The sequence below is a fragment of the Python bivittatus genome, unplaced genomic scaffold (assembly GCF_059951505.1).
Source record: "Python bivittatus isolate LINGU-HERP-01145 unplaced genomic scaffold, Pbiv_v1 ctg000070_np1212, whole genome shotgun sequence".
Taxonomy (NCBI): domain Eukaryota; kingdom Metazoa; phylum Chordata; class Lepidosauria; order Squamata; family Pythonidae; genus Python; species Python bivittatus.
The window spans coordinates 30128798-30143752 of NW_028277034.1; the positions used below are offsets into that span (position 1 = coordinate 30128798).

General features: G+C 35.1%; 1 protein-coding gene across 4 annotated transcripts in view; it reads right to left on the reverse strand.

The window, feature by feature from the left end:
• Window positions 1–2892: 2892 nt before the first annotated feature.
• The window catches only part of INTU (inturned planar cell polarity protein), a 38776-nt gene continuing 26713 nt past the window's right edge, over window positions 2893–14955 (reverse strand). For 3 of the 4 annotated variants that reach the window (XM_088132873.1, XM_088132869.1, XM_088132872.1), the window contains 7 exons: window positions 14230–14292; window positions 10939–11157; window positions 7644–7937; window positions 6644–6741; window positions 4613–4802; window positions 4229–4377; window positions 2893–3866 (listed from right to left, as the gene is read on the reverse strand). In XM_088132873.1, coding sequence (XP_087988999.1) covers window positions 3755–3866; window positions 4229–4377; window positions 4613–4802; window positions 6644–6741; window positions 7644–7937; window positions 10939–11157; window positions 14230–14292 — 1125 coding nt within the window. In that variant the 3' untranslated portion in view covers window positions 2893–3754. The remainder of the gene's footprint in view (window positions 3867–4228; window positions 4378–4612; window positions 4803–6643; window positions 6742–7643; window positions 7938–10938; window positions 11158–14229; window positions 14293–14955) is intronic. The other variant, XM_088132871.1, reaches the window with a different exon arrangement.

A 14955-nucleotide genomic window follows, 5' to 3' on the forward strand; every position in this document is an offset into this window, starting at 1 on the left:
CACAGTACAGGTTATTTCTAGAGTTTTAAAATGACACTCATTTTCTTCCAATCCAGCTTCCCTTAATAAATATTCAGTATATAGGCTGAATAAATAAGGAGAGTATAGCCTTGTCTCATTCCTTTGCTGATTGGGAGCCAGTCTGTTTTGCCATGTTCCGTCTGGACTGTGACTTCCTGCCATGTGAATTGCTTTCACATGAGGACAAAGAGATGTTCTGGGATTCTCATTTTCCCAAGGACATTCCATAGCTTGACATGGTTGACACATCATTTCTATAATCAATGAAGCATATATTACTTCGACTTTCTCAATTATCCAGCATGCAGTAACGTCTCCTGTTCCTTGACCTTTTCTCAAAGCAGCTTGAACATCTGGCAACTCCCTTTCCACGTATGGCTCTACCCTGTGTTGGATGTTTCTAAGCATTTTTTTGTCAGCATGTGAAATTAAGGATGTTGTATGATGGCTAAGTCTCCTTTCTTTGGCATTGGTATGCAGACTGACCTTTTTCAATCTGTTGGACACACTGTTTTTTTCCAGATTTGTTGGCATAATTAAATCAAAACCTTTACCAATTCTTCTTCTTTTGCTTGCCCTATTTCTGTAGATATTCCATCATTTGCTGTGAGTTTCTAACTTGGTAATGACTAGAGTGCTGGTCTAACTTAATCTAATAGTACTAGAGGTTGTAAATTGGGAGTACCTTCTCAGGTATCTTGGATGTTTACATTTCTACTGTACAGAATTTCAGTATATTCCTTCCATCTGTTTGATCTTCTTTGAATCATTTACTAAGCATTGAAGATATCTTACTGAAATTTATGTAGAACTTACTTCCTTGAGCTTGCCCAGCTGCACACATAGGTACCAGAATGTAGCCAGAATATTTAAGTACGAACAAGAGTTTCTTCTTGCAAAGATTTTATTTAAGGCTTTTTTTCCCTCATCCATTTCCTCACAGCTCCAGATACCAGGTAAGGACTCCTATGCATTACCACTTGGGCCTGGGGTGGCAATGTCTGTCTTTCAGCATTCTAATAACCTCATCCTGAACCATCAGATAACCTCTCCAACTGATTTCATATAGATGTTAAATAACATGTGGAAGAATGCTGAGACCAGAGGCATCCCACATTGATTAACTGTGGGCTTGAGCAACCATGGACTTTACCACTCCTCTGCTATAACTATCAACTAGAACTGCCACTCATGAAACAGTGAACCCCATCATCTAGAAGAATACTGTGGTTGGTGATACTAAATGCTACCCTGAAGTATGACCAGGAAACATTCCCTCTATCCAGGTCGCAATGAAGACCATCTGCCAGAGTGACTGATCACATTCTGGTCCCATACTCACATATGAATCCTGGTTGATCCTCTGTTTGATGCCACACCATCTCCAAAATCATCCTCACAAAAGAAAAACTGAAGACTGGGCAGAAGTTGTCATATGCTGGATCAAGAAGCAGCCTCTTCATGATCAGACAAACTTCTAGGCAGTATCAATACTTTTCCCAGACACATTAATCACTCCCAGATATATCCACTACCACCAACTATCCTAAGGAGCCACATATAGAACAGATGTAGCCTCCAGGTGGCAGAGCTTGTGCTACAGAGAACCCTATCCTCAGATTCTGCAAATGATTTTCTTCACAAAGAATCTTGTAAACATGCCACTGCTTAAAGAGATACATTTTTATGGAAGAGGGTGATTTGTGCAATTGTCACATATTAAAAATCAATTTCTGATTTTTATCTGGTGAGAATCTGAAAAGTAGAATATAAAAAAAGTGAGACATCATTTTAGAGAGCCACCTACAGGATTATACCTCTAGTATCTTTTCCAGGCAAGTGTGCACTTTCAAAAAACAACTGGGATGCATTCACACATTATTTTTTTAAAAATTTCCATTTCCATTCTATGTTTCTATCTCTAATGGGGTCAGTTTTGATTTTCTAATGAGGCCTGTAGGGTTTATGTGGAACCTAGAGATATTTCTTCCGGAAGGAAGGAAGGATGCTACAGCATGGTGCTTTATATCATATCAATTACCTACTTGCTTTTTAGATTAAAAAATTTAAATGAGGGAACAGAATCTAATGGGTGCCAAGGAGGATATGAAATTTACAACTGTAATGTAAAACAGAGAACGTAAATACCATTAAAATGTTAGTGATGTCCTTTCTCAGTCTGAAAATGGGCTCATTTACAGTAATTGTTAGTTTTACATCTAACCACTCACATTTGTTTTCTCTCTCTCAATCTGGCTGGAAAAATCTTCTGAGGACCAAGCTAGATAAGATGCTGTTCATAAAATTAGTAATAGGAATAAATTTACATTTTGTTTCTTGTAGTCTCATTTGACTTGTTATTGCTGTTGGCATTGCAAGAAAGTCCCTGATTTACATCAGAAGAAACTATTTTTCCAGTGGAAATGCTAAGCATGAAAACTGTCCTGAATTGGGACTGCAGTGAGGAAAAGCACAGAGTGCAAATTTAAAAGCCATTTACTGTTAAGAAGCCTATATTGGCTGGTCTGCATATCATACTGAACATGTTGTATGCCGCCTCTGGCTTAGCCACTATAGTGGGTAAACCATGATTTATGGCTTAGTGTACTGTGTGAACCCAGCCACATGATTGTTATTTGTGATGTTCATCTAGTTTGGGCCTTAGTTTCAAAAAGCTAGAGCTAAGTATAGCTCTCTAACATATGTTTATATGTTCAATAATTGATATGAATATGTAACATGACAGTTCTGAACATTTTACTATAACATTTTTAAAAACATGTCTGTACCCATCAGGAATATAATGAACGTATACAAAGACATATCATTTTAATTAAAAATAATTAAATTATATGCAAGATTATATGAAGACAAGAATATTTCTTTATTGTAAAAAAACAGCAATATAACATTTTCTGAAATGAAATGGACAATTCCTCCATTTGTCTCAAAGTACCAGAAAAAGTTCAATTTTACTTTATAACAAGTAATTTTTAAACACTAATGTAACTTCTTTTTGTATCACAAAATACTATATCCATTTAATGTAAGGTAATCTAAATCCCTTAAGGATTTGCATATAAATTTTCTGCAAGACTTAAGGGACCCATTTTGCTAGGGCTACCAGATGTGGACTGTATAATCTGGACAACCACTAAATAATAGCAAAAACTAAGATTTTTTCCTATATCTCTGATGAAATCAATGTGATCATCTGGATTTTTGAACCCCAGATTTGGTAGCCATATATTTTGCTCCTTAACCCCATACAAAACAGAAATAACAAAGTTCCCTACCTCTGACATAATATGCCAAGTATTACAAAGTACTTTTAAATGAAGTCCAAAAGGGTGCACACAAAATAGAGTTCTTTGTCCTAACTTCACAATGAATGAAATTGTTTGCAGGTTCTAAAGAAGCATCTTCCAAGGACAATAGCTTTAAGAAAAAAAATGTGGGTGTATATCTTGATAATTGCTTCTATATGTAACATTTACATATAATATATAAAAATATAGGATATCATAACTCATCCAGTTTAAAAGTAGCTTAAAAAGTCAGTCTTCTGAAAGGAGTGACTTTCATAAATAGTGTTATAAATGTTTGAAATTTATTCTATTAAATAACTGATTTTAGAGAATATTTTAAATAGCACCCCAAACAAAACCATAACGTAATTAATATTTTTGTGTTCTATGTGTCATGGAAAGTGAGTAAATGCAGATGTGTTTATCTATACAGCTAAGCCAAATGATAATTTAAAAGCCAATTCAACAGCAACCTCTGTGACTGAGTCATGAAAACAGACATAAAACTCTCGAGGCTTTGGATCTAGGAAGAGTCTCCTGCAGAAAAACAGAACTCAGTGTCAGCACATTTTTAATATATTTCAAACTCAATATTTTTGCAAGGGTTTACTGAAGGATTAAAACAGATCTATCAAAATTAGATAAAATTCATATTTTAAAATTAAAATTCAACTGAATTTCTCAGTTGAAATTCTTGAAATGTTCGATGTGTATTCATGTAGTAAATTCAACCTTTGCTGCATTTTTAGTACAATACATTTTCTACTAAAAATTGTTGGATTAGGGAAGAGCCTAAAAGACCATGGCAATGGTTGTTTTTATTAAACAAAGATGTTCTGAGAATCTGGACACTGTGCAACAAGTATTTAGAGTAAATTAAGAAAAAAAGTATTACGTACCCTACTACCCAATACATTACAGTTGATTCAGGTTTCTTTTGATCAGTCCAGTTGTCAGGAGCACATTCAAACAATACACCATGTTCTTTCACTTGATATAGGTCAGAATTTGCTTTTTGGGATTTTGATCTTTTCCCAGACTTTTTAGTCTGCAGTAAAACAAGGGCACCAAAATTAATGATTAATGTCTAAATTGGCAGTATGGAGAAGTAATAGAAAACATGTCTTATTGTGTGTGATAATCCTGAAATATTTGGTGAAGAGGGAGTTTTTACATGTAGAAATTTGTCTTAAGAAATAGATGTCTAATCAGCTGTATCTAGAATGTTGTTTGTAACAAAAGAACTCCCCTCTGCCCTTTCCCCAAAAGATAAGGCCTTATACTTCTCTCAGCATAGTTTGTTGAAAAATGGAACGGATGGAAAGACAACAGCGATGGAAGTTCTTGATGAGTTGAGGATGGATAGTTCCACTGAGTTGTGCTACTTCAGCATGTGTTGGGGTAATAAAAATTCCATGCATTGTTTCTAAACAAATATAGTGGAAGAGGGTATTTTCAGGACCCGATGTCAACCTTCAAGAACAAAAGAAAACAGCTGACTATTAATATTATCAGTAATAAAAAATGATACAAAAAGAAAAATACTATCAGGACTTAGTTTGTTTCTATACAATATAATAGGAAACATATGATTATTCTGTATTTTAGTAACATGGTCCATAGCAAATCCATTAAAATATATAGAGAGAATTCTAATGAAGTTCAGTAGGTCATCTAATATACCATATCCGAAAATTAGTATACTGCATAAAAAAATTATATATCTTATTACAATGCATATGCTTGAAAGTACTTTCCAACTCTCCAAAAAGTACTTATCTTCAGGAAATAAGTCTATTACATTCTTTAATAACTAATACAGGTAAGAAATTAATAAACCAGCTTTAATAATCAGTGTAGCTTACTTCCATATACTAGTCAGGTTTAAGATACATATTTGCTATACTGTTGTGAAATATAGCAGGACTGAATAAATTTGAAAATAATTTAAGTTATATTAGCAGTTATATTATATTATATTTATATAATATAGGAATAGTAAACACTAGAATCTATTTCCACATACTAGGACAAATATTGATTACATTTTTTATTTTTACAGGTTTACCAAGCCCAAGCAGCTTTGCAATATGTGGTGGTAGTTCAAACCCAACACCGGTACAACAATGAATAAAGACTTCTCATTTTAATAAGGTAATAAAGAACTAAAAAAAAAGGTTAGCTTCACCAAGTTATTTGAGGCTGAAATCTGCATACCAAAACTAGCAAGGTCCTATAAATGGGGCAAACAAAGAGACAGAGAATGGGTGCATATGTAAATGAACAGAGTAGCCCTGAAAAGAACTACTGTACCTAACATGTCTACTTATACTTTTCTCCAACTTTACCTTACTGGTTCCAGTTCTGCTGAGATTCTGGGGCACTGGGCCTGCATTCCAGGACCGCCTCTTAATTTTGTTACATCTGTGAGGATCTCCAGCACCAACAATTGATGAGGTATAATAAATGGTTCACTCCTCCCCTCCAAATGCCAATCCCTACCACCCATATGAAGAGGACAGTGGCTTCAGAGTTATAAAGTATTTAGAGCTGCTACTAGCCATCAGGATCTATCCCTAAGGATCACCATCTAGCTCCAGACCCCTCATTCCATTACAGTGTAAGTTTATCTCTTGATTCAACCTTGAAAGACAGACTGATACCTATAGGAGGAAAAGTTAGTAAAACGTCGTTATGCAGCATACACGCCCAACATGTTCTGAGGACTTGTTTGTGGAAATGCACACAGTGTATTATCATGAAACACCTTAATATGAAAACAAAGATGGACTGCCACCTGCATAACATTTTTAACTTAACCAATTGTTCATACACACTTGTCAAATCAGCAGCAGTAAAACCTTAAAAAGACATACTATCAACAATATCTGATTGGAAACTTAAACTTAAAGAATATGCAGCAATGGCAAAACCAGGAAATATGGAAGCATTCTTGCTTACATTTAGTTAAGTTTCTGTTAAACTAATAATAATATAGTGGAGATTTTGGCATTAAGCTCAAACATTTTTACTTCTTTTTTATATCATGAAAAAACTTAAATGTATTCTGCTTGGGTTTTTTTTTATTAATGTTATATTGAGCATTAATTGTGTAACTTCAGTAATTATTTGTCCATTCAAAGATAATACCTTTTTTGAAAATATACCTTTGTTTAAAAAAATAAAAAGGATTTCTAAAAATCAGCAACCAAATCTTATGTTTTAATCCATCTGCACACATTCTCTAACATAGTATTAATATTATCAGAAAACTGTTTCAATAAATACATATTAGAAATAAATAAATTCCTTACTTCATAGCATGATATAATTCAGCTTCCTTATCTGAGAGATTCTTTTTCAGGGTTCCAAAAGTAAATGGGTTTGTAAGAACATGCTTCTTTTTAGTGATCTGAAAAACAAACAGAAGAACCTTATAGTAAGAGAATAAGCAACCCTCAGAATTCACAGATGCCAAATGGTTGTGTTTTCAAAATATATTAAGGTGATAAAACAATCTGTGTGTTTTGTGAATGATGCTGAGTTGTTAAGTGTTAATGGACATGTTATGTTAGTTATGAAAAACTGCACATTTATTGAAATGTGTTTTTAGAAAACTAACATTTGAATAAAACTGTTATTTACTAAATGATTTGTACTTTGGAAATATAGAGAGTTCACCCAAAGTCTTAATCTGTATGATTAATAAAATATGCCGAGTGCATTCAACTTTTATAATTTATTTTAGTTGCTCAAGTCTGAAATACAAAATGCTCATTCTTGTAGGAGAAAGGACCACAACAGAATTGCCTTGAATGTGGGAAGAAATGGCAAAAAATAATGACCTCATCTTGCAATGTTGACAGTCAGTGCATTCCAGAAACAGAATTACATAGCTATATCAAAGTCTTTCTATTAGCACATTCTTACTACAGGTTAATTTTGACAAATCTTATTTGCTGTAGGTTGCACTTTCATGTGGGAAATAGTATAGAAGTTTAATGAAACAGAGAAATACTGAAAAGATACATCATGGGCATGAACAATTTTCTCTTTTCCTTCTACTTAGTATCCCTGCAACTTCTTTTCTGTTAAAACAGAATGTAAATTACATTACTTATGGGCATCATTAAATGCAGCAGTACCTTAAATAAACCATTATTTAAATAATAAATAAATCCACCAGGACTTTTCGATTGTGTAGGATATGGATTAAATTCCATTTCTTCTTTCAGAAGTGTCACTGACAGGATACTCACTATTCTTCAAGGGATTAAACCTATGTGTCCTTAAAGCAGAATCGCCAGAACTTACTTTTTTGTTTGCTGGAGAAGGTACGGTGCTTGACATATGATGTAGTTTGCTGAGAACAGATAAATTGGAAAAGCTCTCCAATCTGTCATGTAATGAAGGGAAGAACCAATCTACACAACACACTGATGGATCAGAGGCTGTTTCTAATCTCTCATCTATGCTGAGATCTATTCCATCCAACTGAAGGATAGTTGCTTTGACCTGGTCAACATATATGCAGTCTGGTCCAGGATTTCCAGTGGCTTTGGAAGAACAACCTCCTGCTTCCAGCAATACGCTCAGTATAAAATGCTTCTAAAAGAAACAGAAAAGAAGACTATTTCTGCCAGCTCATTTATTTTAATATGTATAGTGCATTCAGAAAGTATTCAAACCCCCTTCACTTTTTCAATTTTGTTATGTTGCAGCCTGATACTACAATTGTACAAATTCATTTTTTTCCTCATTAATCTACACTCAGTACCCCATAACGACAAAGTGAAAACAGAATTTTAAAAATGTCTGTAAATTTATTAAAAAGGAAAAACTGAAATATCACATTGGCATAAGTATTCAGACCCTTTACTCAGTACTTAGTTGAAGCACCTTCGGCAGCCATTACAGCCTCGAGTCTTTTTTGGTATGATGCGACAAGCTTTGGAAACCTGAATTGGGGGATTTTCTGCCATTCTTATTTGCAAATCCTCTCAAGCTCAATCAGGTTGGATGGGGACCGTTGGCGGACAGCCATTTTCAGGTCTCTCCAGAGATGTTCAATAGGGTTCAAATCAGGGCTCTGGCTGGGCCACTCTAGGACATTCAGAGTTGTCCCTAAGCTATTCCCGTGTTGTCTTGGCTGTGTGCTTAGGATTGTGGTCATGTTGGAAGGTGAACCTTTGGCCCAGTCTGAGGTCCTGAGCGCTGTGGAACAGGTTTTCATTGAGGATATCTCTGTACTTTGCTCCATTCAGCTTTCCCTCAACCCTGACCAGTCTCCCAGTCCCTGCTGCTGAAAAACACCCCCACAGCATGATGCTGCCACCACCATGCTTCACTGTTGAGATGGTATTGGGCAGATGATGAGCAGTGCCTGGTTTCCTCTAGACATAATGTTTAAAATTGAGGCCAAACAGTTCAACCTTAGTTTCATCAGACCAGAGAATCTTGCTCCTCACAGTCTGAGAGTCCTTCTGGTGTTTTGCAAACTCCAGGTAGGCAGTCATGTGTTTTGCACTGCGGAGAGGCTTCCATCTAGCCACTCTGCCATAAAGTCTAAATCGGTGGAGGGCTGCAGTGATGGTTGTCCTTCTGGAACTTTGTCCCATTTCCACACAGGATCTCTGGAGCTCAGTCAGAGTGACCATCGGGTTCTTGGTCACCTCTCTTACTGAGGTTCTTCTCCCCCAGTTTCTCAGTTTGGCCAGGGGACCAGCTCTTGGAAGAGTCTTGGTTGTGCCAAACGTCTTCCATTTGAGAATTATGGAGGCCACTGTGCTCTTGGGAACCTTCAGTGCAGAATTTTTTTTGTAGCCTTCCCCAGATCTGTGCCTTGTAATAATCCTGTCTCTGAGCTCTGCAGGCAGTTCCTTTGACCTCATGGCTTTTGCTCTGGTACAGTAGGCATTGTCAGCTGTGAGGACTTCTATAGAGAGGTGTGTGCCTTTCCAAATCATGTCCAATCAATTTAATTTGATTATTGGTGGACTCCAATCAAGGTGTAGGAACAGCTCAGCAATGATCAAGAGGAATGGGAGGCACCTGAGCTAAATTTCAAGCATTGCTGCAAAGGGTCTGAATACTTATGCCAATGTGATATTTGTTTTTTCTTTTTAATAAATGTACAGACTTTCCTAAAATTCTGTTTTCACTTTGTCATTATGGGATACTGAGTGTAGATTAATGAGAAAAAAAATGAATTTGAACGATTGTGGTATCAGGCTGCAACATAACAAAATTGAAAAAAGTGAAGGGGGTCTGAATACTTTTCAAATGCACTGTATGCTCCACCTTTCAGAGATTCATTGCACAAAATAGGTTACGTAAAAGAAGCAAACTCTAAAACTAAAAATCAGCAATCAAGAAAACACTTGAGAGGAAAGAAAATTAAAAAATAGGGTTGGGGATGAAACAACTTTTTGGGATACAGTATTCTAGAGACAAATGAAATGGTCTGTATCCCATTCTCCATACACCTCATTTCTGAAGCAGAATATGAAATGCATTTGTGCTCATGGGATAGCTGATATAACCTCTCCCTTTGTCAACATTATACAGATAGTCCTCATTTAGCAGTCACAATTAGGACCAGCAACTCGGTCGTTAAGCAAAGCGGTCACTAAATGAAACTGCAACTGAACTTATGTTCTTACTTCAGCTTTCCTCTGCTTTACAGGCCTGCAAAGGTCTTAAATGTGAGGACTGATCGCAAAGTTACTTTTTCATCACTGTCATAACTGCTAACAGTTGCTAAATGAGTAAGTTGCTAAACAAGGACTACCTGTAAAAGATACTTGAACTAGTATAAATAGACAAGTAATGCTATTCTTTGTACAAAGCATTTGACAGGGGTAGATCACAACATGTCCTGGCATGAATGAAGAGCCCCTTCTTGAAGTATTAAAGCAGCTACATTCCTCCTACAGCACACCTACTTTAAAGGCTTTTTCCAGTTCTTGCATGTGTGTACAGGTAGTCCTCGCTTAACGACTGCCCTTTTTAGCGACCATTCAAAGTTATTATGGTGCTGAAAAAGTAACTTATGACCAGTCCTTGCATTTATGACCGTTGCAGCATCCCCGTGGTCACATGATCAAAATTTTGGTGCTTCACAACTGGCAGGCGTTTATGACCATTGCAGCATCCCGTGGTCACGTGAATGCCATTTCTGCACTTCACAGCTGGCTTCTGACAAGCAGAGTCAATGGTGAAGCCAGTAGTAAAATTGCAATTTGCAGTCATGTGATGTCTCACTTAATGACCATGTCACTTAGTAATGGAGTTGTCAGTCCCAATTATGGTCATTAAGCGAGACTACCTGTACATGCAAAGCCACTTCACTCATAGAGCAATAAGAGAAGCTGTAGTGAGCCTTCTAAAGGACACAGATGCTTTAATGCTTTGAGGAGTGGTACCCTGCTTGCTTTTGAAATACTGTACATCCTTTTGAAATGCTCTGCACAGTATTACATAGTTGCTTGAAAAGCTTTGCACACGATTATGTAGATAGAAACTTAACATATTCTCACTGCAAGCTGTTTTTTATCAATTAGGAATAGCAAAGACCGCACAAAGCAATATTCATGCTTTAAAAACCTACCAAGCCAACTATGAGTAAGAAGTATCTTGCTAGGGGTTCTTGGAATCCCTCATATGAAGTCTGACAACCCTGAAGATGATGTTGTGGAAATACTTCTCTCCATATTACTAACTGACCAATTCGTTGTTCTGCTGCTAAGGGCAAGAGACAATAATGTCTGCTATATAATGCAATATCAATGAGGTCCTCCTTTGGCAAGTGACTACTAATTAAATATCCCTAAAATAAAAACACAGAGACAATACATTATTATAAGGCCACACACACTGGTTTTTTAGAGCTTTTTACATTGTAGGTCTTAGTTCATATTTAAAAAAAAACAAAGAAACAATTACTACATATTCTCACAAAACTCAAGATATATATATGTCTAATTCTTAGCTTTCATCTTAAAATCTACAAAATATTTTTTAGTACATGATTTTCATAAAGTTTTTAGGAGAAAGAAAGGACATAGTAGAGATTTTTCTCTTGCACAGAAAATAATCCCCTGCCCTCTCTACTTTTTATATATATTGCTTAGCAAAATATAATCATAAAATATTTAAATAAGAGTTGTCATTTTTACTGATAATGTTGGTAAATTTATATGAACCTAAAGTATAACCACCTGCCATCATCAGATGAATTGGGTTGTACAAATTAGAGATTATTCTTCAGTAACCTAGATATCCCAGAAAGACAATAGGGCTGAGAGTACATACACAGAATAAAACAATAAAACAAGCGATAAACCCCCAAACCCACCTTAGGAAAAAAACCAGGAGAGGGCGGAGCTGGCGTCGCGGTGGTACGGCGGGCGATCCTGGGCTCCCAGGATCGCAGCCGATATCTCCCCCCCCAGATGGTCCCGATGGACCTAAGCCGTCCCGTAGAGACGGTGATTGCAAAGGGCGCGTCCTGCGGATCTCAGGGACACCACAAGTCCCAGATTGATCCCAGGAGAAGCTCTTGAAGCCGGCGGAGGAGAGGCAGCCATTTAATGACTGCGAAAGCCGGGACAGCTCCAAAGGAAGAAGAAGGAGAGGGGTGTCAACCGGGTGAGATGGACCTTTACTATTCAACTATTCTTAGAGAACACCTTAAGTAACTTAAAGAGATTTTTAAAAGTGAAGAAAAGTGGATTAAGCGGCGAGATTGAGCCTTATAAAAAAAAAGGGGGAAAAAATCTTTGTTTTTTAACTTTCCCTTTTTAGTGGAATTGGCAAGATGTTTTTCTTTTAAAAAATACATTCTTAACTGGACTGGCTTTTTCTTTTCAATACTCAATAATCTTTTATCTCAAGCTTCTTTTTTGATTAAGATTTTTTTTATTGTTATAAGAAACCTATATTTTTTGTTTTGGAAATGGGGAAAGTGGAGTTAAGAGAAAGTAAATGAAAGAAAGTTGCACTGCCATCTAGAGGCTTGATATAGTGTTTTTTTTTTCATTGTGACGTATACTCAAGGACTTTGGGCTTTCTAAAAAGATAGTGGGATGTGCATGTTTATACAGGTGCCATCCAAATAACTATAAATAAGAAAGCAGAGTTGAAAGCGATTTTGAAAATATTCAAGATGGAAAATTTGAGTTAGTCACAAGAGCCTTGTTTAGTGGCAGTAGCTCTTCTTTCTGGTAGAAGCTTTGCTTTGCTCTCTATTCCCCCCCCCAGTTGGACTTTTAAAGAGACCTAGCCTTTCCCCTCCTCTTCTTTTTTTTTTCTCTTTTTTTTTTTCTTTTTCTTGGCAAGAACAAAGATAAAGAATCCTTTGACTTAATGAAGGTCTATACAAGGGGTTTGATAATAGACTATACGAGAAATACAATGCAGAAAAAGATTTTTAAACTATCGAGGATGACTATAAAAAACTGGAAGAAGAGCTGCAGAAATTCCCGCAAGAAAAAAAAAAAGACATCAAAGCTAAAATGGACTTAATTAAACATAAAACGGGATCAATGGAAAAGGAAGAAATAGCACAAGAAATCAGAAACACTAAACAGAACTATTTTGAGGCTTATAAACTGAGAATCAAAAAGGGTTAATCAATTGATAAACAATTGATAAACAGAACTATTTTGAGGCTTATAAACTGAGAATCAAAAAGGGTTAATCAATTGATAAATGAAGAGGGACAGACTTGTTCTTGGTAATGAGGGTGAGAAAAAGATTATACAAGATTATAATGGAAAATTGTACTAAGAGAATACTTAAAAAGAAGTAAAACAATATTGAAAGAAACTACTCCAGATGCCTAAAGAAAAAACTAGGGGAATACAACAATGATGGAACTGACAGAAGCTTCAAAAAGCAGAATGTTTGAAAGGACATTTATTATTGCTTTCTCTTATCCAATAATATAGAAAAAGGAATAAACAGCTAGATATTTTGGGATATTGAATGAAAAGGGTGATCTTAAAACTATGCAAGCGTTTGAATAAGGTATAAAACTGAGATATATAGTAAAGAATTGTATTTGATTGTAAATGTTTTAAGATATTAGACTAAAATTCATACATGGTTGGACATAGTAACATATAGATTTTAAACTAGAGGTATCCTTGTTGAAACATGTAGTGAAGAATGAAGTATGTTTTGATAGTGGTTAGAACTGTAATTTTTAAGAATTGGAAGAATGAAAAAGTACCTATGCAGGAGGAAGTTATTGAAAATTATGGAATGTGCAGAGATGAGTTAAATTGATATTTGAAATTAGAGTAAGAAGATAAGCAATTTTATATGACATGGGATTTGTTTTATTAATGGTTGGTTGAGAAAATATAGTAATGTAATGGATTAGGAAATTTTATAATAGAAATTTGATATTAATTACTATATATATATACATATATAATCGATGGATAAAAATGTATTACTAATCCTATAATGAAAGCTAAAATTTCTTGTAATAAATGATTTTATAGACTAGCTACAAATGATTAATAATTGATAATTGATAAGTATACAAGTATATTTTGAATAGATGATATGAGAATTTATATAAATGAGTGAAGATTATGAAAGGGGCGCCAACGATTTGGTAACTGGTTGACACACGGTATAAAATGGAAGATGTTTTTTTTTATGCCTTTGTATGTTCTTGTTTGTTTATGTATGTTTTGTGTTTGTTGTAAAGAATAAAAAAAATTTATTAAAAAAAAAAAAAAGGAAAAAAACCAGTAACATCTTATTATAGTTATTGTAATTTATAAATCCTTTTTTCCTTGATTAACACTGTGTATACTGTTCTATTAAAGTTGGTTCTGTTGTTTGAATATAATCATTCAGAGCAGTAAAATTTGCAAAAGCTTACCTTGTAGAAGAGACAAGAGCCTAAAAATGTATACATTCGTCTCACATCATAGTAATCTTCAGACTGTAAAAAGAAAGATAATGATGTAAAACTTTTGGATTTTAGCTGATCCAACGTTTATGTAGTCTTAGAATAGTCTAATTTTTAATTTTTATTTGTAAGATGCCCAGATTCAGGCATCTTATAAATTGCTTGTCTAAATCTCCAACAGGACTCTGGGTGGCTTATATTCCCTTCTTACAGTAAGAAGATTAAAACAATACAACAAAACAAGTCAACAACTAGAAGCTAAAAATTTACAAATCTCCAACTACCCACCCATGCTGCATATAATTGATACTGTCAATAAGCAATTCAAATTTCATTATCAAAAGCAATATGGCTTTATAGAATCCTTTGTATTAACATTGTACAATGTAACTGTCTGACCACTGTCCTCACCATTAAAGTGATTTCTTGCAATATAGATCATGATATTCATAGTGATAGTACTTTTGTGTAATAGAAGCCTAAAGAGATTGATAGGAGTGAAACTATTGCAATTATTCTGCAAAGTATATTCTGTTGAACAGAAAGTATACATATATATGTATATACATATTATGTAGTTATATGTATTATATGTGTGTGTATGCACACGTGTGCACACACGTATATATCATACCATATAGAACGCATACCAGTTTCTGTTCATTTAAAGAGTCATTGAAACATATAATTTGATGG